The sequence below is a fragment of the Hemitrygon akajei genome, chromosome 15, assembly GCF_048418815.1.
Source record: "Hemitrygon akajei chromosome 15, sHemAka1.3, whole genome shotgun sequence".
NCBI classification, from domain to species: Eukaryota; Metazoa; Chordata; class Chondrichthyes; order Myliobatiformes; family Dasyatidae; genus Hemitrygon; species Hemitrygon akajei.
The window spans coordinates 83,971,456-83,995,796 of NC_133138.1; the positions used below are offsets into that span (position 1 = coordinate 83,971,456).

At 40.7% G+C, this 24,341-nt stretch overlaps 1 protein-coding gene across 1 annotated transcript in view; it reads right to left on the minus strand.

Annotated features, from left to right (window-relative positions):
• The window catches only part of clint1a (clathrin interactor 1a), a 180,632-nt gene that overhangs the window by 47,936 nt on the left and 108,355 nt on the right, over positions 1 to 24,341 (minus strand). Inside the window, exons 6-9 of the mRNA XM_073067888.1 lie at positions 21,883 to 22,057; positions 13,406 to 13,631; positions 7,300 to 7,396; positions 2,814 to 2,894 (exon numbers count right to left, since the gene is read on the minus strand). Coding sequence (XP_072923989.1) covers positions 2,814 to 2,894; positions 7,300 to 7,396; positions 13,406 to 13,631; positions 21,883 to 22,057 — 579 coding nt within the window. The remainder of the gene's footprint in view (positions 1 to 2,813; positions 2,895 to 7,299; positions 7,397 to 13,405; positions 13,632 to 21,882; positions 22,058 to 24,341) is intronic.

Genomic DNA, 24,341 nt, shown 5'->3' on the forward strand with positions numbered 1-24,341 from the left:
CTTTTTGGAGGGGTCTCCGAAGTAGTGGACTGGGAATTGCTATGGATGTTATTTATATGTCATTTTGTAAAGGCAAGGTTAAGAAAGCTGAATCTCATGGAACTGAATGAAAATTGCTGTCTGACACAGAATACAAATATTGACAATATTTGTAATAGCTTCTCATCCCATCATTAAAGTTTTGTATCAGGCCTATCAACACCACAAAAGAGTGCATTAAACAATGTTATTAAAATAATATGTTAGTTTGCAAAACTACAGCAGATCTGTTTCTTTTAAAGAATGTGAGATCATTCAACTTTGTATGCATGAGGAACACAATTCTCCAGGTGTCTGGCTTTTGCATTTTAAAGTATGTTTAGTGGTTCAGGAAGGAGTAGAGTTTTAGAAGACCATGGCTAAGCGAAATCTGGAGGACTTTGAACAGCCTTTGGCATCACATCTTACAAAGATATAGTGGTTTTGGTAGAGTGCAACATAGATTCAGAGGACAAATTATAGGGAAAGATTACATAAACAAAGGCAATGAAACTTGGATGGAAACTTGGATGCAAAATATAAAAGGAAAATTATATGACAGACAGAAAATGATTCAATTCCTCTGAGGGCATAACTAAAAAATTAAAGGTTCTGAATGATAGGGCACTGAGTTGTGGAGATGAATAAAAAGACCTGGGAATATAGATTCCTTGAAAGTAGCATCACAGGTAGATAAGGTTTTAAAGAAAACTTTTGGTATATTCAGCTTCATAAATCAGGATACTGAGTGCAGGAGTTGGGATGCTATGTTGAAGTTATATAAGATGTTGGTGAGGCCAAATTCAGAGTATTGTGTGGAATTCTAGCCACCCACCTACAGGAAAGATATTAATACCTTATAGAGTGCAGAGAAAACTTGCACAGATGTTGCAAGGATTTGAGGATCTGAGTTACAGGGACAAGTTGAATAGGTTAGGATTTTATTCTCCAATGTACAAGAGAATGAGGGGAGAAAATACGAGTTATAGATAGGGAGAATGTATGCAGGCTTTTTCCCTTCAAGTTTGGTGAGACTAGAACTAGAGGTAATTGGTTTAAGGTGAAAGACGAATTATTTAAGGGAAATCTGAGGAGGAACTTTTTCACTCAGAGGGTAGTGCAGGCTGTTAGCAGAAGTGGGTTCAATTGCAAAATTTAAGAGAAGTTTGGTTAGGTACATGGATGAGAGATTTATGAAGGGCTATGATCTGGGTACAGATTGATAGAAATAGGTAGAAAACCAGACTGGCATGGACAAGATAGACCAAAGGGCCTGGTTCCATGTTCTGAAGTAAAAGTAACACATAAGAGAGCTAGTTATCGGGAATAAAAGGAAAAAACGGGTATGTAGTTATGACAGGTTTAAGATGCTAGAATTGAAGTATAGAGATGGCAAAAGTTTAAGGGTTGTAGAGACATAACTATGAATTTCAAAATGAGGATAATTTTGAAAAATAAAACTTTGGGAACTAGTGTTAATTCAAAGAGCTTAGAAGCAATGGATGAACAAGATGGTGCAAAATATAGAGAGCTTTGGATTAGCACAAGTGTCTATTGGGGGGGGGGGGGGGGTGGGGGGAGGAAGAAGCCAATCAGCAAAACACTGGAATAGATAAATCAAAAGATTCAAAAGTATTTTTAGGGTCTTTAGCATATGAACTGAACTTCAAACAATTGTTACAAATGTGGGAAAGTCAGTCTTGAAAGTGGACTAAATAGAAGGGTGAAAGCTTATTCCAGGGGCAAATAACACCATGACTGCAAACAATCTCACAGCTTCAAATCACTGACTACTCCAAGTATGACAAGAGTGGTCCAACAGAATTTATTATAGGTACTAAAGAGAATGACTTTACGCTCACTAATGCTCTTGACTTCCCAAAACTTAATAAACCATTTATTTTTCTGTCCAGAAGTCGATCCCCACAAGTTAGATCTTCCATAACATGGGGAACCCCCATATCTTTCAAACTAAATTTCACATCCAACATTAAATTACTTATCTTTTACTTTCTCCTTAACGTAAATTACATTTGTAAAAACATCTGCCAGAAGGCTTAAAATGGATTAAGCTGTATCCTTATTTTTCAAATCAATGTTGAATGAAGCATCAGGAGCACAATGGGATACAGAATGAAGGCACTGCTGAATGTGTGTTCAGCCATACTGGCTGAAAGCCATGGGATTCACAGAACTTCAGTAGATTAATGTGTGTTCTATATTGTGCGTGCCGGGTTTTCACTACATAATGAATTATGTTTCTTAATTAAAACACTTCATTTTAAAATAATTGACTCATAATATACCATTTTAACACTAGATAAACAGAGAAAGTTGATGTGAAGCTCTGAAATTTAACACCACTTTGATATTGAAACATGTCAAATGGCCTCAAGACCCAAGTACAAGACATGAAAATCAATTAACTCAGCATTCATTATTAACAGCTCCTAAAAGCTTACACCTCTATACATCTTAGTCCTAATTCTTCACCACTTTAGGCTCTGCTGCAATACCAGTAATTTGCCAGTGATCTTAGCTAATTATCATTTTAGAACAATTTCACCTCAAAAATAATAGGAGCCTTGGAAAAGCAAAAAAAGTTTTCTTAGTCTTTCTTTAACAGCTGTTTTTTGTCAACTGTGATGGGCTTTAACACTCCGCTGCATAATCTTTTTGATCCATAAACCCCTAACTGCAGCTATTGCCTGATTACATTAACATTATATCATTTCAGACACACACATCATTTTGCACCTCTGATATAAGCTCATGGCAGCAATTATGTACAGTACCTGGTGTCAAAGGGAAGTTACTTGGTGTGGTATTTGCTGAGGAGAAGTCTGCAAATCCCCCAAATTGTTCGCCTTTCCCACCTGCAAGTCAAACAAAAGTTTTACATTGCCAAGTGTCAAATAGTCTTTTAAAAATAAGGAAGGCTGTTACTAATACCAATAAAATGAATTGCAGAGCATGGTCACTTCTTAGTCATGTGCCTTTGTGGCTCAAATGATTGGCTGGTAATCAGAAATGCCCACTCTTGGGGTAATTATCACATGTTGGTTGTGTTCTACAGTACACCGAAAATGGCTACATATTGGAAAAAGGGTTTTCATTTTTGAAAGTAAAGATTTCTAGTTTCAAGCCAATTGTTTCCATACCAAAATCTGCATTATTTGCCAATGGAAGTCTATTTTAGTCAGGGTGTCTTAGTTCTCTTCCAAGTGTCTAATGTTAACTACAACCAACAGTCTGTGAACTGCAGTGTTTAAGCTCATACCACAGAGAACTAGTAATAACTTAAGAGTGCAAGCCCAAAAGCTAAGAGCCTGGAATGACAATGTTCATTGGAAGATAGCTTACACTATATACCTGAATTTAACTTTAGTTGTGCTCTTCCTGATCAAGAAATTATTCAGTGCTTGGTTCTGAAAATGAACTTAAGTGTACAGAATCAACCAATATGTTCATTTTTTATTTATGGGACATATACAAATGTCAGCATTTATTATCCCCTCTAATTGGCTTTTCTGCTACAGTTTGCTAATCAACCTTAAAAAACAGTGTGAAGCAATCACGCCAACAGGTCTGAAGACCAAACAAGGCCCACAGATGTCTACTCTAAAGACATATTGAACCAATCTAATATTTATGTGGCTGGTGTTTGACATGAACTTATGGGATTCAAGTTTGTGTCTCTAGAGCAATAGCCCAGGTTTCAAAGTTGCTACACTGTTAATCACTGTACTACCATATATTACATGTTTGTATCTAATCAAAAGCTATATATGACAAAATAAATAGTGGGAACTGAACAATACACAATGGATTATTGTATTAACTGACCAGCCTTTACCCTTTGAACAATAACCTCCATTAAGTGTTAAAATCCTCAGTTCCAGAGAAGCATAATAAATTGACAAGTTTTAGTGCCATTGAAATAAAGACTAGTATTTTCAATAATAAAACTGAATATATAATAGGCAGCTCTATTGCTCAAATAATAAATGTGAAAAATAATTAAAAACTAGAAATAGGGAAAAATGAGAAAGTAAGAGAATGAATTGAAAGAGAAGTAACCAGAATCTTGAAAAAAAATCGTACGCTAATTAAAAAAAATTTAATCAAAGGACAATTAAATCCCCACACTCCATTTAATACTTCAAAGTCTAACTATTCATTTCAGAAACTGGAGCTCTTTCAAAATAAACAGTTTTGATTTGTTCCAGAACATAATTTCATCACACAATACGTAAGTATCTCAGTAAACACTGAAGTCGTTAGGCCAGCAAGACCGCATACTTTCTGAGAAACTAAATAGTGCCTAGATCAGTAAATTGATCTGTGAAATGTTAATATGTTGAACAGGAAGCCTACTATCTTTTTTATCATTAAGAATGTATACATTTAAAATGCGATGTTCACTTCTGAAAATACAACAATAGCTAAATAGGGGATTTATCCTACCTTAATTACCTCAAGACAAAGACCTTTGCCTCTGCAATTTGTATAGCACCTAAGACCTCACTGCTAACACTGCTTCACAGCTATAGACTCTGTCTCCTGAGTAAATACAGTTGAAAAAAAATCCATCTCTTCCAGCTCTGCATAGATCTCCACTCTGATCTTCCAAACATGGAAAACCTACAGCACAAGTTGTGCCAAACATGTCCCTACCTTAGAAATTACCAGGCTTACCTATAAGCCCTCTATTTTTCTAAGCTCCATGTATCTATCCAAAAGTCTTTTAAAAGACCCTATCGTATCCGCCTCCACCACCGTTGCCGGCAGCCCATTCCACACACTCACCACTGAGTAAAAACACCTGACATCTCCTCTGTACCTACTCCTCAGCACCTTAAACCTGGAGATCAATTTTCTCCCTTGCTATCATTTTACTTTTAACATATCTGTAGAAGCCCTTAGGATTCTCCTTCGCCTTGTCTGCCAGATCAACCTTACGCCTTCATTTAACCTTTCTGAGTTCCCTCTTAAGTATTCTCTTGCATTTCTTAAACTCAAGTATCTCATTTGTTCCTGCCTGCCAATACGTGCTATGCACCTCATTCTTTTTCTTAACCAGCACCACAATATCTCTTCAAAACCAAGGTCATGTAATCCTGTTATCCTTCCCCTTTATTCTGACAGGAACATACAAACCCTGTGCTGTCAAAATTTTCACTTTTGAAGGTCTTCCACATCTTGTGTTCTCAGAATATAAGATTTGAGTTGAACTAAGCACTAATTTGCCAAGATCTGTAAACTCATTAACCAGAAATTAAATCTGGATGATTTAATAGCTGATCACTGGACAATATATAATCCCAATTAGTCCCCTCTGAGGCTTGAATCGGCAGTTGAAGCTTGGGAGTAACATTGCATCTCATATCTGCAATGCCAAAACTTGCAAATAATTTACATAAATTCTACACCTTTTAAAAAATGTTATGTTTAAATGTTGTAAGAATTGATCCTGTGCACACCTCAGCCACTCCTCCCCCCCCAAACCCAGAGCTTCAATACTAAAATCTAACTTTTTTCAATTCTCAGGAGGAGATAATTAGATACAATTTAAAATATCCAAAGATAACCACTGAACTACAATTTTTCCTCATGCATATTATGATTTACCTTAAAAGGTGGGAAGATATAAATTACATTCAGGACTTAATATTCAGGTTTTTCCCAAACTATAATATCCAGTTTCAATGAATAGCGACACATCATCTTTGCCTGCAGTGCTCATGAACCACTCAAGTGGGGAAGAAACATCTGTACATCTGTGCACAGGGGAACAATGTCCAACATCTGGTACAGTTTCTAAAAAGCCATCAGATAGCTGCAAGATATCCAGCCCATCTGCCACACTTTAACACATTAGCTATTTCAATGCAATATGACTTTTGTATGAATAGCTCAGCAGCAATGATATGTCAAATCAGAATGTCTTTTCAAGTGCATGCATGGTATAATGAGTTGATTAGTCTTAAAGAATCTTGCATTGTTTCTTACACAATTTGGTCATCTTACTACAAATGTAAATAAATGCTTTATATGATGCCTTGCTGGCTGATTATACAAGAGTTGGCTGCATTGGCAAGTGAAAGGAATACTGTAATTTTAACTAATTCTGCACTTTGATTTAGTTTCGACTCTGAACAATATTTTGCTTACCTCAAAACTGATTGCAGAATCCCATTACCAGCCTTACTCAATCTATCTATAACAACAGATTGTAAGGTGAATTATGTGTTTTAAAATAGTGGTTATCTTCTTGTGTGACGCTCATCATTTTGTAAATGCTCCACTGTAAAATTTACCCAAAGCTTGCCTTTCCCTCCACTCCACCAAACTTCACTTCTGGCCAAGCAGCCTCAAGCCACATCCTTAGGGATTCAGCAAAGCCTTTTAGATACTACAGTAGTAAATACAGCACTGGAACACTCATCCAGAGACTCTATCCTGCAAAGAAGTCTACTTTGATGGACAGTCATCAACCTGATAACTGTTTCTGTCTCCACAAATCCTGTCCAGTCTGCTGTATATTTCCTATGTTTATTCTGGATTTCCAACATATGCCATACTTTACCTTTAAGATTTAGGGAACAATTAATGGATTTAAACTTCTACAAGATAATAGAGTATAAAAACTTGAGCAGCTAAATAGGAATTCAACCTGTTATTATAGAAGGTCATAAATTGTTGCTAAATGTTTTTGTTTAAAAATTGGAAGTCTACAAAAAATCTGGTCTTCATAGAAAAAAAACTTCGTTATCAAAAAAAACAGACCAATTCAAAAGATTAGTTTTAATCCCCAGTTTATACTCAGTCAGAAGGCCTTCACACACAGCAGTAGTTAAGATATATAATTCCTCTACTTTGTGTAACAGGAGGTAGTGAAAAGTCTGCATAGTTGTTATCATGACAATGCAGACTTTTAAAAATATATATACAACTGTGATCCATATAAATGAAATAGGAAATGGCTCTCAAAATAGCACACTGTTAAGAAGTTAGCAGTCATAATGCAGATTTTGTGTATGTCTAATTAATTTCTCCTTTTAGCTGGATACCAGTTTTTTCAGGGGACAAATGATTCTGAGGTTACAAGTTTTAATTAAAAACAGGGTAGAATTGTTAGAAACATGCAACAAATGCAGTGGCCCAATCAACATGATGATTGGAAACTGGCACATGTGCCAATAAACTTCTGGATAAGAAACAGTCAGATTCCTCAAGAAAATGTCTCTGATAACTCTGAGAAGAAGAGTCAAACATTACCTGTGGAGGGAATCTGATTAGATTCAAATCCTGTGTCAAATAGTAGGTCCACTAGGTTATTTGATGACTTGCTGTTAACTGTGCTTGGTGCTGAGACCTAGGAGGAGGAGGAGGAAACACAGCAGAGACAGTAAGACACAAACCCATCAAAGTCAAAACAATTATAGATTCTAAAGTGTAGGAACACGTTTTCTGTTATTGTACACCAAGAGAAATATTTATTTGTTTTCAGGATATCATCAACAAGATCAGCATTAACTGTCCTGCTATAAATGCCCCTAAACAGAGTGGTTGGCCTATGATGCTGTTATAAAATCATATTGCTGTAGGTCTGGAGTTACATACATACCAGAGTACATAGAGATGACACACCTTTCTCAGAAGGGCACTGATGTCATTAAAGCCCATCATGTTCTTTAATGATGACTAGAAAACTAAGTTTTTTTTAAAAACTGAAAAACATTTCCCAGATTATTAACAAAGTTAAATGCCACACGACGATATGAACTTTGATCACTGACTTAACACAGACTTACCCAAAAAATTCAGTGATGTTGCTTTCCTTTTGAGTAGCTATCACTGCTAAAAGGTTAAGGACAATATTTCTTGCATAAGATTCCTGTTTCTCAAAATATTAAGGGCCATTCTGCATGACATTATATAGTAAAATTGGCAAGTAGTATCATTTCAGGGAGTACACAGTATCAGAAAAGACAATAATTGCTCTAGTTCCAATTACTTGATATTTGTTGAATACTATTAAAATACAATGGACCTCCATGGCATTACGGTATTTACCATAAAGGCCCTCCGCCATTTTAAATTCAGTTCCAGATATCTAGTTCTTGAAACGCTAACAAAATAGCCCCAGTTTCATCTTTCTAGTTTGCTACTTTAGAAATAGTTATTCGAAGTGCAATGTTAACAGATAACCAATGGAAATAAATAATTCAAGAATCCAAACTATGGGTTAATGTAGTGCATAGAAGGCAAAAAGGTTGTGCACTTCTGCTTTAAGATCACAATATAACTAATAAATTTCCCTTGAGTTCAATACTAGGTTAATTTCTCTGTGAAGATCCTTGTGAATTACTACTATAAATTACCAAATTATTTTAAAATGAACTCAACATTCAGTAAAAATGTCATTATATGTTGGCAAATGAAGTCCTCATTTAGATTGGAAATGTGCATAAAGGATTATTGAAAATTCTTCACTAGTTTAAACAACAGCATAAGTCAACAGAAAAAGGTTAAACCATTGGGGTATAATTATAAATTTGATGCACATTTTCTAGCTTCCTTTGTTTTTAAACTTCAACATTAAAATAAGTCTAATACTATTGTAAAATGAATGCAAGATAAGTCATCTGACAAGAAACAACCGAAAAAAAACCCCTTATGAATTTCAACTGAAGGTGATATACTGCACAAATTCTGCAACATGACATAAAAGCCCTGGAGGCCTTACTGATTACTTGCCCTACATATGCCCAACAGATTGAGACAAAACCAATCCAAATAATTTTATGAGCTTAGTGCACTTTGCATTATAAAATGCTGTTATAGGAAAAAATCCTTAAATTCACATTCACAGCGCACAAGTCTTATGAGTATCCCCTGTACTAGTGAAATGGTCCTCACTACCTCTTACTAATTTCTGGATAGTAGGCAAAATGTGGAAAAGGCTATACTTTCAAAGAACCACAGATTTGTGTGGATTATCCCTCTGCAAAAAATTTCATTTTTCGTTTGAAACACACTTTGCTGAATGCCATCATGGATTGTAAGGATTTTGCGAACTATCCCTATTTTGTAGAGAATGGTGTTTTGGGTAAAATAAATACAGAAAATTCAAATTTTCTTTAAATTCATGATGATGCAAAACCTAGTGTAAACACTACCAAAGTGTTCAGAAACAACATGCTTTTAATTACAATTTTTGGTGATGCATCTTAAAACATCCAGCAGGCAGCAGCAGAGACCACATTTCAGCTGTGGCAAAAGGAAAACGTCGCAAATTCAAGAATCTTAAAAAAACAAAAATACCAGAAATACAGTACTGAGGTGAGGCAGGGGAGATCAGTGACATAAAACATTTACTGCTTTTCTCCCTGCAAAGATTTTCTCTAATCTAAATACTTCAAACATTTTCTCTTTCTTATTTTGTAACAGACAATCAAAACATCTCAATTCTCTGATTGTGTATCCTATTTTGCATAGTAGATTTCTTTGGCAGGGGATTGCTTGCATGAAGAAAGATTACAGAATGTTTCTGCAGAAAGTTAGCATGCTGGTATAGCAAGTAGTTAGGATAACTTTGACCATTACTACAAGACAATTAAGATGTAAAAGGGAAATCTTGCTACAACTGTACAGGGCATTGATAAGACCATTCTTGGAACAATGGACTTCCAAAGTTAATAAAATATATATTAATATTGGAAATGCAGGAAGTTCAAAGAAAATTCACTGGAATTTCTAGGATGAAGGTATTTTAATGGGGAATAGTGGAGCTGGTTAGGCTGCTATTGAGTTTAAAAGAATGATAGATGACATTATTGAAACACAAGTTTCTGAGGAAGCTTGACAGGGTATTCTTTCAAAGGAGATCTACATCTAGGAGAGAAAGTTTCAGAAAAAGCCATCACGCATTTATGATAGAAATTGCTGTTTTGGGAATCATAAAAAACTTTGGAAATCTCTACCTGAAAAGCTATGGCACCTGAATAAAATAATATACGCAAGGCTGGATTGTCATATTTTTGGACCATGAGCCAAAAGATATGGGGCAACCTTTGACTTAATCCAAAACCTGAAAAAAAATCAAATCAGCCATCATTTTCTTGAAACCATGGTAGGTAGTTTTGGCTATATGGCCTATACCTGTTTCCACATTTCCTATAAAAGCCATAGTTGAAAGTACAAAAGCAGGTAACAATGGTAAATGTCTTGTAATCACCAATTAATTTTGGCTAAGGGAATACAAGAATCAAAATTACTTCATATTGATTCCTATCTTATGTTCTTCCCCCGACTGAATTCAGTTTTCACAAATGTGGAATTTATTGGCAGTCATTTGCATCATCTGTTTTCATTTTAACGAGCTACATTTTATGGGGGAAAATAATCAGCTTCAATAAAAGAAGCTTTCCATTTGATGAGATTCAACGAATTCATGGTGAGATTGCCAGAAAGATGATAATGGATGTAAAAAGAATAACCCTACCCCTTGGGAGAAGGAGTAAATTTGCAATCATCTTATCTGGAAGAAATGATTGAGAAACAAAACATTATCTATTAGATCTGCAAAGTCAAACAGTACAAGAGAAGCTAAAGATGGCAGAAGCAGTGTTGTGACTAACATTGCACAATCATTTCTCTATGTGAAGCTCATGACTCATTTTACTTCAAATGACTCCTATCACTTATACCACTGAACAAAGCAAAATGCTCTCATCTAACACAAAAACTTAAGACAAGATCAGTTTTGTACCACAAATATCTGAGTGGATGCAGCATAAAAATTTCTTTCAGTTACAATTACTATTTACCATGATTGTATTAATTCATAAATTGCACTTGCAGAACTAAGATGAATAGAAATAATAAAATAAAATTCATTAGCAAAGACAAACCATATCATAAAGCAAATCTCCCAATCAAAAGTAATCCTTGCAGAAAGAACTGTGGATAAGCAGACCGCAATGCCGATCAGTAATATTTACCTAAGTCACTCACACATTAAGTAATGAGCCAACACAAATCTAGCACTCATGGGGAATCACTAGGGCTTACTGCAATTATTTATGCACAAAATTTAAATATTGCATTAATATTGAAAAGAGCTTCCTTCTGAAAATTTGGCTTAAAATCATAATTAGCAATCCATAGGCTGAAAGTTCAACCCATGGCAGATTGGGGAACGAAATTTAGTAAATCCAATCATTCACATGGAAATAATCACAAAAGCTGCTGATGTATTGTAATAATCCAACAGTTTTTTTTTAAATGACCTTCTGAATGCTTTCAGGGCAACAATGCAATAAATGCAGGACAGGTAGTGCTGTTCACATTCCAATTTATTATAGTTTTTTTAAAAAAAGTGACACAGGATGATGAAGAATTGAACTGGAAGATGCATTGCACAAACTGTAAAGGCAATCTCAGGCACAGTGGCAGAAAGATGTTACACAAAGTGAAAATGAAAATGTTTTAACATTCCCCTCACCCATCTCTGATCCTAAAGTACATTAGCAAAACAACTGGGAGGGGGTGGTGAGGAGTGACATTGGTGTATCTGCCCCTTTAGTGGTGGATTAAACAGAAGTCCGCAAGCACAAGATACGGGAAAGAAATTACCACCTACACAAAACAACCTTTGATAAAAGACCCTCATGCTGAGAATCACTCTAAAGGCACAACAAAATACACATTTCTGCACTTACATCTACTGTTACGGTAGGTTAGACCAAGAATGTCCCAACTTGCAAGTGAGCTCATTTAGCTCAAGGTTGTACTCCTGAAGCAGTGGTACTGGTTATCAACACACTTAAGACATTGTCATGTGAAGACTGAAAAGCTGAAAAAGGTCTATTAAAGGTCTATGGCGGATAATAGAGGATAGTAATAGTTTTCAATTTACCTCCAATGAACAGAGGTACAATTTATATAAGTATGTCAGTTTAGCCAACAGTATCTTTACAGTGGTGTTATAAAGTTTCTCTATTTCTGCTTAAGTATAACCGAAAATGTGATCAGATCTTCACACAAATCTTAAAACAAGGTAAAGTGAACCCAATTAAATAAATAACACAAAAACATTATGCTTGTTCATGTGTTTATAGAGAAAAATGATCCAATATTTACATGTATTTGTTGAAAACAGTATGTGAACCTTTGCTTTCAGTAACTGACCCCCTTTGTACAACAACAATTTCAACCAAATATTAGTAAGTGTTGATCAGTCCTGCACATCAGCTTGCAGGAATTTTAGGCCTCCTTACAAAACTGCTTTCAACTATGGGATGTTGGTGGGCTTCCTTGCAGGAACTGCTTGCTGCAGGTCCTTCCACAACATTTCTATAAGATTAAGGTCAGGACGTTAACTTGGCCATTCCAAAGCACAAATTTTCTTCTTTTTAAACCATTCTGTTGTCGATTTACTCGTCTTCAGGATCATTGTCTTGTTGCTTTATCCAACTTCTATTAACCTTCTGCTGTCAGACTGCTGCCTTGACATTCTCCTGTAAATTGTTTCGATAAATTTTGAATTCATTGTTCCCTCAATGATCACATGCTGTTCAGGCCCTGAAGCAGTAAAGCAGCCTCAAAGCATAATGTGTCACAGTTGGGATGAGGTTTTGGTGTTGGTATGCAGTGCACTTTTCCTCCAAACATTGCAATGCCAGGTAGTTTAACTTTTGTCTCATCTGTCCACAGAAATTTGTCCCAGAAGTGTTGTAGAACGTCCAGGTAGTCTTCTGCAAACTTGAGACAGGCAGCGGCGCTTTTGTCTTGGAGAACAGTAGTTTCCTCTGTGGTGACTTCCAGGAACATCATTCCTGCTCAGCGTTTTTCTTATAGTAGACACATAAGCAGAGACTTTAGCAAAGTCTAGAGATTTCTGTAGGTCTTTTGCTGTTACACTTGGGTTCTTTTTCACCTACTTCAGCATTGCACGTTGTGCTCTTAGTGTGATCTTTTTTGTGTTATTTAATTGGATTCTGTTTTTCTAGTTTTAGGACTTAACGTGAAGACCTGATTAAATTTTAGGTCATATTTCTGCAGAAATAGAGAAAAATCTACAGGGTTCACAAACCTTCTAGCACCACCACATATATTTCAAAGTAATTAACTGGTTACTACAGAGAAAATTGATATATTTCATTATAGTAAATTCTAAGAGAATTAGGTAGAAACTTTAAACCTGTTGTAGTGCCTTAAATCACAGGAAGTGAGAGGCAATGAGTAACATTATGTGCAAACAGATTGCCTTGGGTGAATGGAGGTTCTATTTCAGGCACTAAATAAACAATTTAGCAAGAATCAAAGCACAAATACCCAGGCCTTGTAAGGTGAAGATTCTAAATTTGCAGCTCCCCACCTTTGCAGAATTTACTGCTGAACTCGGACTGTCTCCTGTGTAATGGGCTGCCGCACCGAGGTCAACAGTTTTGGAAGGCACCCCTGAACGTTTATGCCGAGTGGTTATGGTTTCTGTTGCTTGGGTGAAATGGACTGATTTCGTCGTCACTGTCTCTTCGTTATCCTTGTATTCAGATTTCCCAATTTTGCCATTGTTTCTGGATTTTCTTTCTTCCTCACTATCACTGAAATACATAACAAATGCAGCAACAAAAGCACATTGGAATTAGTAAAACAGCTAATTACATCAGAACGCCAAGTCAGATAAGTGACAAAAATTGAAATACATGTACCATTAAATATAAAAATAAAATAGTATTCCATAATACTGCACATTCCACTACCAGCACATACACTTCCATTGTTTTATCCACCATTCGATATGCTGGAAAAGTTACCACAGGCTGGCAAATCCTTCTATATGGAAAGAAACCTTCCAAGATTAATCAGACTTGGAACCATGTAAATCTGTAATACAAGGCGACCCTACCCAATTTCAAAGTCCAAAGTAAATTTATTATCAAAGTTCATATATATGTGAAGAAAAGGCATTTCAGGATTGTATACATTTCTCTGATGTTAAATATACCTTTGAAACCTATATACTGACTGCCCCAAGATTCATTTTCTTGCATAGTCATTTTACAGGAAAAAAGCACAATAGAATTTTATCAAAAACTATACATAAACTAGATAAAAACAAACTGTAGCGGTAAGTTGATGGAGAAGATCTTGAGAGGCAGGATTTATGAACATTTGGAGAGGCTTAATATGATTAGGAATAGTCAGCATGGCTTCGTGAAAGGCAGATCATGCTTTACGAGCCTGATTGTATTTTTTGAGGATGTAACTAAACACATTAATGATGGTAGAGCAGTAGATGCAGCGTATATGGATTTCAGCAAGGCATCTGATAAGGTACCCCATGCAAGGCTTATTGAGAAAGTAAGGAGGCTTAGGATCCAAGGGGACATTTAAATTAGTATCAATAGAGGAAATAGATATACAGACTAGTTCCTGCTGTACCATACACAGATGCAAATGGTTTTAAATAGGATACTATTAAGCTCCAAACACAGCCCTGCAGACAAGGGTAGAGCTTTTCATCTCAACTATTGCTTGTCTCCGTACACAGCACAAACATAATCTCTGCTGAGGTACACTCAAGTCTCCAAGATGCTCCAGCAGTAAGAGCGTTAATGTTACTGAAGAAGCTGAGTTTCTGGACAATTGAGCTCCCAAGGCACCAAGGATTAATGATTCAGAGTTACAGAGTTGTGCAGCATAGAAACAGACCCTTTAGCCCACCCACGTCTATGATGTCTATAATACCTATTTATACTAATCCCAGTTGTCTGTATTAATTCCATATCCCTCCCAGCCTTTTTCAATCAAGTACCTGCCTCTAGGCCTGCTAATTTTTACCAATTCCTTTGGCAGCTCATTTCAAATACCAACTACTCTATAATTTTACTCCTTAGATCCCATTTAAACTACCTCCCTCTCACCTTAAACCTATGCCCTCTAATTTTAGACTTCTCTATAATGGGAAGTCTACCCCATCTATGCCTCCCAGTTTTATATTCCTCCATTATGTCACCTCTTGGCCTCCTAGGAGAAAACTAAGATTAAGTTCCACACTGATTTGTCATTTTCATGGTTACTTTTGATGTTATTAGCTTTTTTTGTCCAGTTTATAAATACAAAAGCATATTGTTGAGCTGATATAAGATTTGAATTTATACCTAGACAATAATCAACCCAAGTTCACCAGCTAAACGCTATTGGGAGCATACCAGTGTCTGCTATGTGCCATCTCCCAAAGGTGCTGAATTAAAGGCTTCTCAGCAGATCCAGTATAAGAATCATTGACCAAAATTACATTCAACTTCTTGTGCAAATTTTCATCCCAGCCCAACTATAAAATGATGCACATTAAAATAGGTTGTTTTTAACACTGTATTTACTCCTGTGGGGATTCACATGGCACAGATGTGTGTCCCACCACCCAGCAAACCAGATGATGGACCACTGACAGCATAGGCCATCCGACAATACAAAATCCCAAGTGACCAATGGGTACCTGATCCCTGCAGCAGGATCCCAGAAAAACAGTGCACGTTCAATCATGAGAGTGAGATCCAGCTATAGAGAGATACCTTCAATTGTCGAACAACTTCCAATCAGTAAAGGCAGTAACTACTTCCAGCTGCAGAGGTAACTGTCCCCAAAAAAAAGGATCATGTGCTCGATCAGATTAGGTCCTTGGATTCCTTAAGTATTTAACATCCTACTACAACTTTTGGAGTTGCCTTTCTGCCCAGAAATTTAGTCTAACTTAAAATCACTCTTAACTCCTCTGCATATTAACTAAACAAACCAAGAACAAGATTTTCAAAGCAGTCAGAGTTACTTTTATTGGTCACAAGCAAACCAGGATAAAAATAATTCTTCCCTCTCTCCCCCACCCCCCCATCACCCACCACCAAAAGTGCATTCAGAATATTTGGTCATTTTTTCCCAAAAAACATTGGATTTTAACTGCATTTGAAGAGCCCAAGTGTATTACAAATGTGAATACTCAGCAGTTGGGAAAAAGCTACAAGGCCTCAAATAATACTGTATGTATTTTAATGGAGGATGGTTACTAAAGAGTAATTTTCTTTTCCTTGATCAGGTCAACAACAGACAAATGGCAGACTGGGCCTGCAGCAAGTGGTGAGAGAACCACGTGGGGAAAACTTATTAGACCCCACCCTCAATAAGTTGGCAATCACAGATGCATAAATTCACAACTCAAACTTAAACGTTATAGGGGCAAATCAAATATATAATTGTTCAGTGTTATTATTAAGGACTGCTCAGTGGCACAGCAGGAAGTGTTGAGGCCTCACAGATCTAGCAAACAGGATTCAAACTTGACCTCTGATGCTTTGCTTCTGTGTGAGATTGTACATTCTTTCTGTGGCTATGCAATTTCCCCCAGGTATTCCATTTGATAAAAGTATTTTTTGGTAGATTTGTATATTAATTAGCTACTGTAAATGACACTAGTGTAGATGGGAGGATAAAATGTGGCTGCGAGGGTGGGAAGGCAAGGAGAGAATAATGAACATGATCAAAATAAGTTATGGGGAAGTGGGTGGGAATTATCTTGGTCTGAGAGTTGGCATATTTGATGGGCTAAATGATCTACTATATTGTAATGAAACATGAAATCACACAGGACTACATGCATGCCAAAAAACAAAAATTACACACTCAACAGCACTAAGTGACACTAAAGTCAAAGCTCTGTAGACTTGTCAGAAACAGTTGTGAAATATTAAAGGTTAAATAATGACCAATACCTGGAAGTGATTCCAGACACACAAACTATGACAGATTAGAATACAAGCTCTAAAGACTCAGCTCAAACATTGTTAACCTGTAGCAATGTGCTGCACACAGCGCTGAAATAACGACACGCAGTCAGTAAGTCGTTTTGAGACTAATTTATTCAAACTTCGCGGTGCTGGCATTTAATCCCTAGTGCCCGCCCTCTCCGGGCGGAAATGACGTCAGAGGTGCATTACCAAAGTCTCCCCCTGCGTGCTGACTATTTGTGAGCCAGTTTGCCTACGCAGAAAGTGGGTCGCCACATAACCCCCCCCCCAAGAACCGGCGATACATCCCCAATTTCCACAGTCTGGATCAGCCTCTGTTTGGGAGGTCTGCCTCTGCGCTGTGGTGCCTGAACCTCAACTGGCTGCGCCAAGTTCACATGGGCCGGTTTGAGTCGGTCCACTGTGAAAACCTCCTCTTTCCCCCCGATGTCATGAACGTACGTGGACCCGTTGTTGTTGATCACCTTGAATGGCCCCTCATACGGCCGCTGTAGCGGTGCCCGGTGTCCGCCGCTTCATACAAGCACAAACTCACAGTTCTGCAGGTCTTTGGGTACATGGGTCGGGGTCCGTCCATGCTGTGAAGTCGGTACGGGGGCCAGGTTGCCGAGCCTCTCGCATAGTCTGTCCAGGACTGCTGTGGGTTCTTCCTCTTGCCCCCTTGGGGCTGGTATGAACTCTCCTGTGACGACCAGGGGTGCGCCGTACACCAACTCGGCCGACGAGGCGTGCAGACCCTCTTTGGGCGCTGTACGAATTCCAAGCAGGACACAGGGAAGCTCGTCCACCCAGTTAGGTCCTCTCAGGCGGTCCATGAGAGCCGACTTCAAGTGACGGTGGAAGCGTTCCACTAGTCCGTTCGACTGTGGGTGGTAGGGAGTAGTGTGGTGTAGCTGCGTTCCCTACAGGCTGGCCACAGCCGACCACAGGCTGGAGGTGAACTGGGCACCTCTGTCAGAGGTAATGTGGGCCGGTACCCCGAAGCGTGCTACCCAGGTTGCAATCAGTGCTCGGACGCAGGAATTGGCAGATGTGTCGGTGAGCGGAACCACCTCTGGCCACCTTGTGAACCGGTCTACCATAGTTAGGAGGTACCGCGTTCCTCGGGACACTGGTAGGGGGCCCACGATATCCACATGAATGTGGTCGAACCTCCAGTGGGTGGGTTCGAATCGCTGTGGCGGGGCTTTAGTGTGCTGCTGCACCTTGGCTGTTTGGCACTGCGCGCACGTTCTGGCCCATTCACTAACCTGCTTGCAAAGTCCGTGCCACGCGAACTTGCTGGAGACCAGCCGGACAGTTGTCCTGATAGATGGGTGTGTCAAGCCATGTATGGAGTCAAAAACTCGCCGCCTCCAGGCTGCTGGGATGATGGGGCGAGGTTGGCCGGTAGCCATGTCGCACAGGAGGGTCCTCTCACCTGGGCCTACGAGAAAGTCCTGCAGCTGCAAACCCGAGACTGCGGTTCTGTAGCTGGGCATCTCGTCGTCTGCCTGCTGCGCCTCCACCAGTGCTGCACAGTCCACCCCCAGGGACAGGGCCTGGTCTGGAGAGTGCATCCGCCACGACGTTGTCCTTTCCCGAGACATGCTGGATGTCCGTCGGGTACTCAGAGATGTAGGACAGATGTCGCTGCTGGTGAGCTGACCAGGGATCGGACACCTTCGTGAACGCGAAGGTCAACGGTTTGTGGTCCGTGATCTGAAATGCCGAATTGCCAGATACAGTGCCAACAGCTCCCAGTCGAAAGCACTGTACTTGAGTTCGGGTGGTAGTAGGTGCTTGCTGAAGAACGCCAAGGGTTGCCAGCGCCCCTCGATGAGCTGCTCCAGCACCCCACCGACTGCTGTGTCGGATGCGTTCACCGTGAGTGCAGTCGGAACGTCCGTTCTGGGGTGCACCAGCATCGCGGCATCTGCCAAGGCTTCCTTGGCTTTGACGAAAGCGGCCGCGGCCTCCTCGTCCCAAGTAATGTCCTTGCCTTTACCCGACATCAGGGTGTACACAAAGGGCGCATGATACAGGCTGCTGAGGGGAGGAAACGGTGGTAGAAGTTCACCATACCAACAAACTCCTGTAGGCCTTTGACCGTGTTGGGCCGGGCAAAGTGGTGGATCGCGTCTACCTTGGCAGGCAGAGGTGTTGCCCCGTCTTTGGTAATCCTGTGGCCCAGGAAGTCGATGGTATCGAGACCGAACTGGCATTTGGCCGGGTTGATTGTGAGGCTGAAATCACTCAGGCGGGAGTAGAGCTGGCGGAGGCGGGAGTAGAGCTGGCGGAGGTGGGACAGATGCTCCGGGCAACTACTGCTGGCTATAAGGATGCCGTCCAAATAGATGAACGCAGAGTCCAGGTCGCGTCCCACCGCATCCATTAGCCGCTGGAACGTCTGTGCGGCATTCTTCAGGCCAAACGGCATTCGGAGGAACTCAAACAGTCCGAACAGGGTGATAAGTGCCGTTTTGGGGATGTCTTCAGGGTGCACCGGGATTTGATGGTATCCCCGGACGAGGTCTACTTTGGAAAATATTCTTGCCCCGTGCAGGTTTGCTTCAAAGTCCTGTATGTGCAGCACAGGGTAGCAGTCTGGAGTTGTAGCCTTGTTCAGTCTGCGGTAGTCGCCACATAGTCTCCAACCCCCGGCTGCTTTGGGCACCACATGCAGGGGGGAGGCCCATGGGCTGTCGGACCTTCGTACGATCCCCAATTCCTCCATCCTCTTGAACTCCTCCTTCGCCAGGCGGAGATTTTCCAGGGGGAGCCTTCGTGCGTGGGCGTGGATGGGTGGTCCCTTGGTCGGGATGTGGTGCTGAACCCTGTGCCTGGGCATGGCTGCCGTGAACTGCGGTGCCAGAATCGATGGAAAGTCCACCAGGATTCTGGTGAATTCGTTGTCCAAAAGCGTGATGGAATCCAGGTGTGGGGCCGGCAACTTGGCTTCACCCAGGGAGAATGTCTGGAAAGTCTTGGCATGTACCAGTCTTTTCCCTTGCAAGTCGACCAGCAGGCTGTGAGCTCACAGGAAGTCCGCCCCCAGGAGTGGTTGGGCCACTGCGGCCAGTGTGAAGTCCCACGTGAACTGGCTGGTGCCGAACTGCAGCTGCACTGTGCGGGTGCCGTAGGTCCGTATTGAGCTGCCGTTTGCGGCCCTCAGGGTGGGTCCTGGCTTCCTGTTGCAGGTGTCATACCCCGTCGGGGGCAAGACGCTGAATTCCACTCCAGTGTCGACCAAGAAGCGGCATCCCGACTGTTTGTCCCAGACGTACAACAGGCTGTCCTGGTGGCGAGCCGCCACAGTCATTAGCGGCAGCTGGCCCTGGCCCTGGCCCTTGCAGGGCGGGCGACAACGGCTGGCTTTTGTGCCCCACCGCTGGTGGTAGAAACACCACTGTTCACTGGCCTCCTCACTCCTGCCTGTGTTGTGTGCGCCCCCCTGCCGGGCCTGGTCTGGTCTGCTGTTGGGCGTGTAGCCTGGTAATCTGACACGCTCTCCCTCTTAGCTTTCTACAGTACGTCTGCCCGGGCCACCACCTTCCGGGGGTCACTGAAATCTGCGTCGGCCAGCAGCAGATGTATGTCCTCGGGCAGTTGCTCTAGGAACGCCATCAGCCAGGGCCAGCATCTCGTTCATCAATGCTGACGGCAATCTGTCTCCCAAACCGTCCAGGTGAAGCAGGCGGGCACCCCGCTCACACCGTGAGAGGCCAAAGGTCCCAATGAGCAGCGCTCTGAATGTTTCATATTTGCCTTCTTCCGGGGGCGACTGTATGAAATCCGCAACCTGGGCAGCCATCTCCTGGTCAAGGGCGCCCACCATGTGATAGTAACGCGTGGAATCTGAAGATATCTGCCGAATCTGGAACTGGGCTTCTGCTTGGCTAAACCACACGCGTGGTCGCAGCGTCCAGAAAGTCAGTAGTTTTAGGGAAACTGCGTGAACAGATGAAGAGTCAGTCATCTTTGGTCCAAATCCCGTTTGGACCGTCGGGGTCACCAATGTAGTGATGTGCTACACACAGCGCTGAAATAACGACATGCAGTCGGTAAGTCGTTTCGAGACTAGTTTATTCAAACTTAGCGGCGCTAGCATTTAATCCCTAGCGCCACATTACCTCCAACGTCACCTCTTCTGGGCAGCTGCAACAGGTGACAACTGAGCACAAGGCCAAGTCTGCATTACAATCAAGGTCACTCACTCAGCTCCCCCAGTGTCTGTACCAGTGAAATGGATTGCAGTATTTGACATTAACAATATCCAACTGGGTCTTCAGATTCCAAGAAAAGCATCCAAGACAATCACTTGCTGTTGGACTGCACATAGCCTTCATGCACCGACTCCAGGGCCTTCTTGCAGCAGGCAGCAACACAGTCCACACAAAGTCCAGCTCCTTCATTACTGAACAGCTCACTAATGGGGTAAACCAGCAGTACTAGAAAGTTCTTAATGTCCAGCAGTGTCTTGCAATTGTAAGAAAAGACATTTAAAAAAGACAATAACACCTTTGGTTGGAACCATAGAGGTTTCCAAGTGTGCCACCATCTTACCTGAAAATACCACGGCAAGATTGAAGTCAACGGAAAGGAAAGGAAACTTGTCTGATTGGAATCATAAGATCAAAAAAGTTTAATGCCCCTCAAATACCACATCTAACAAAACTTAGATAATATTTAGGCTTGAACTGATAAGTGACTTCCCCAACACAGATAACGCTGTAATATATGTATTGAGATTAGAAATAGAAAACAAAACTTAAGTTCTCATTATAAATCAGAAAATGATGGAAACATTCAGCAAGTCAGGCAGTAACCATGGAAAGGGAAACAGAGTTAATGGTTTCTTTACACAGATGCTGCATGACCCGTGAGTGTTTCCAGAACTTTTACTCAGAATCTATAGTTCTTGTGAGAAAATTCTTTAGTTTTCTTTTTATAAATTAAGTGATGTGATCACACAATAGTAATTCACTTTACACATCTTCAACTCATTGGCCTATGGAGAAACACAACCTAGAAGAAAAATCTGCACATGAAATATTAATATTTAGTTTACCTTTCTGGTGAGTCATCTTTGTCTTTTTTTCTGAATTTGTTGATTGTATCGTCAATTGTGGTCCCAATTTTATCGCTTATCTCGCCTAACTTTTCACTGAATGGAAAAGCACCTTTGTTGCCTTTGTCCCAGTCATCATCCCACTTGGACTTCGGCTCGGAATCATACCTATCACCTGGATAACAATGGAATACAGGAACAAAAAATTAGCAACCGTTTTCAGCATTCCACAATTGTTACCTTTGATTAAATTGCCAAAATAATGCTTAAACTGGTCTCTGAGGATTGCAGGTAGTCATTACAAGTCTTCTAACAAGAAAAACAAAAAAAATGCATTTGTAGCCTTAATAACTGAGAAATTAGTCGTCATGTTATTGGCACAGAGATACTTAGCCTGTTTGTCCCTGTGCTTTTTAAAACAAAATATTACCATGTTTATTTAAATATGTTCTTCTTCATCAGTCTACTGGGATTGAAAAGGACTTGCTTTCACTCCTGTTCTACATATTCTGCATCACTCACTCACAACAGATGGGATGTGCAGCTTGTGCTCTTTCTGCCATTTACACAAGTAACCCTCTCACTGGGCTCATATACAAACTTGGCTCATTAGTGGGCTCCGCTAACAGCTACGTGACTCCACCTTTCACAAACAATATACGTCTAGGGTTGGTATGATTTGGGGTTCAACCAAACGGGAATGCTGTGATATTCTGATTAAAGAAATCTTGATTGGAGTGGATGCTGTGTAGATACTGCCCAAGACAATTGTCAGTCAGCAAGAAATAACATATTGTACACCACATAAAATTTAAAGTGTATTTGCAACTTTCAACTTTATCAAATAGTTAATAGGAAAGAGGAATGAATAAAATAAAAGGGCCATTACAGTTAAACCAGTCCAACATGCACATAAAGTTGTATCTCATCCTGGAGTTCTCTTTAAGGCTGATTTATACTTTTGCGTAGCAGCCTACACCGTAGTCTCCGTAAGTGGCCTGCGCTGTTGTGAGCATTTATAACTGTCCGTTGGTGTGTCTGTGTCGCTCTGCAATTCACCGCCAAAACACTAGTTGGCGGTGGGGTTTCTATGCCACTGTGTAGAGTTTCTTCGTGTACTTCAAACATCGTGACTGAGTTGGAGCTAATAAATGTTGAACAGGGGTTACTTTTATTGAAATTACTGCAAAGCAGAAAAGAGAGAAGACATCGGAGGAGATGGTATGTACGACCATTGAACGGATTGAGGCAGAAGGAGGGTGAATTTTCTGTGCTCGTCTAGCCAGTGAGACACATGGACGAGGAAATGCATTTCAAATGTTTTTGGATGTCGGCAGGTAGATTTGACGATTTGGTTCATCATCTCCAACATATTTCACATCAGTGTACGCACAGTATGCCTATAGACAGGAGGAAATGCGATGCTACCAAGCAGACCAATCACAGTTGTTGCTGCCTGCGTCACTGCGACGTGCAGTTATATAGTTGGAGAGATGCGCGTTAGGCTATGGCGTAGGTTATGTGTCTATGCTGTACCTACGGCGTTCATTTGACGCAGAAGTATAAATCAGTCTTTATTTGTGTGCTAGGCCCACGGTCTGCACAAATCACATTCCAAACTTCGCTCAAAATCAATCTCAAAGAAACAGGGTCTCTCTTGGAAGTACTGGCCCTTCTTCCTTGGAGCCATTCATCTGCTCAAAGCACTTTGTGCAATGGTGAGTTGCCTTCCAACGGCATTCTGCAGTATCTTCCTTTCTCTGCAGCTCCCACCATAAGCACCATGAACCAGACTACTATCCCTCAGAAAACCCTTTCCCACAGCTCTCTCGAACCTTCGCTCACATCCCACCAACCCGATTAACTGACTCACATTCCCAAGTTGGACAACATGCCTTTGTCTTTAGCCGAAGCCAAAATACACATTCCAGCATGGCACACTGTTTTTACAGAAAGCTGCTGATACAAACTACCCCACAGCATAGCAGTAGAAATCTTAACCAGGGTATTACACACAAGGTTTGTGTCATATGGACTCAAGGCTCTCAGGACCATCCTAAATGCTCCTTTCCTGCACTAGGCCATGACAATGCAGTGATTTGCTGAAGTTTACAGGAATGCTGCATTTCTACCCAAAGGAGACTTTAAGGGCATCCTTGCACCTTTTTTTTGCCCACCCCGTGGTAATCTGTTCCCCAGAGTTTAGAATAGTGTACATACAAAGTACACTGCAGATGCTGTGGTCAAATCAAGAAGTACAAACAAGCTGGATGAACTCAGCAGGTCGGGCAGCATCCACTGAAAGGAGCAGTCAACGTTTCGGGCCGAGACCCTTCGTCAGGACTAAAGGAGGAGGGGGCAGGGGCATATGTATGGACATCCGAATGGGAACGTGAAGGAGAGTTGAAGTGAGTGGCAACTGGGAGATCCTGTCTGTTGTGGCGGACAGGTGCTCGACG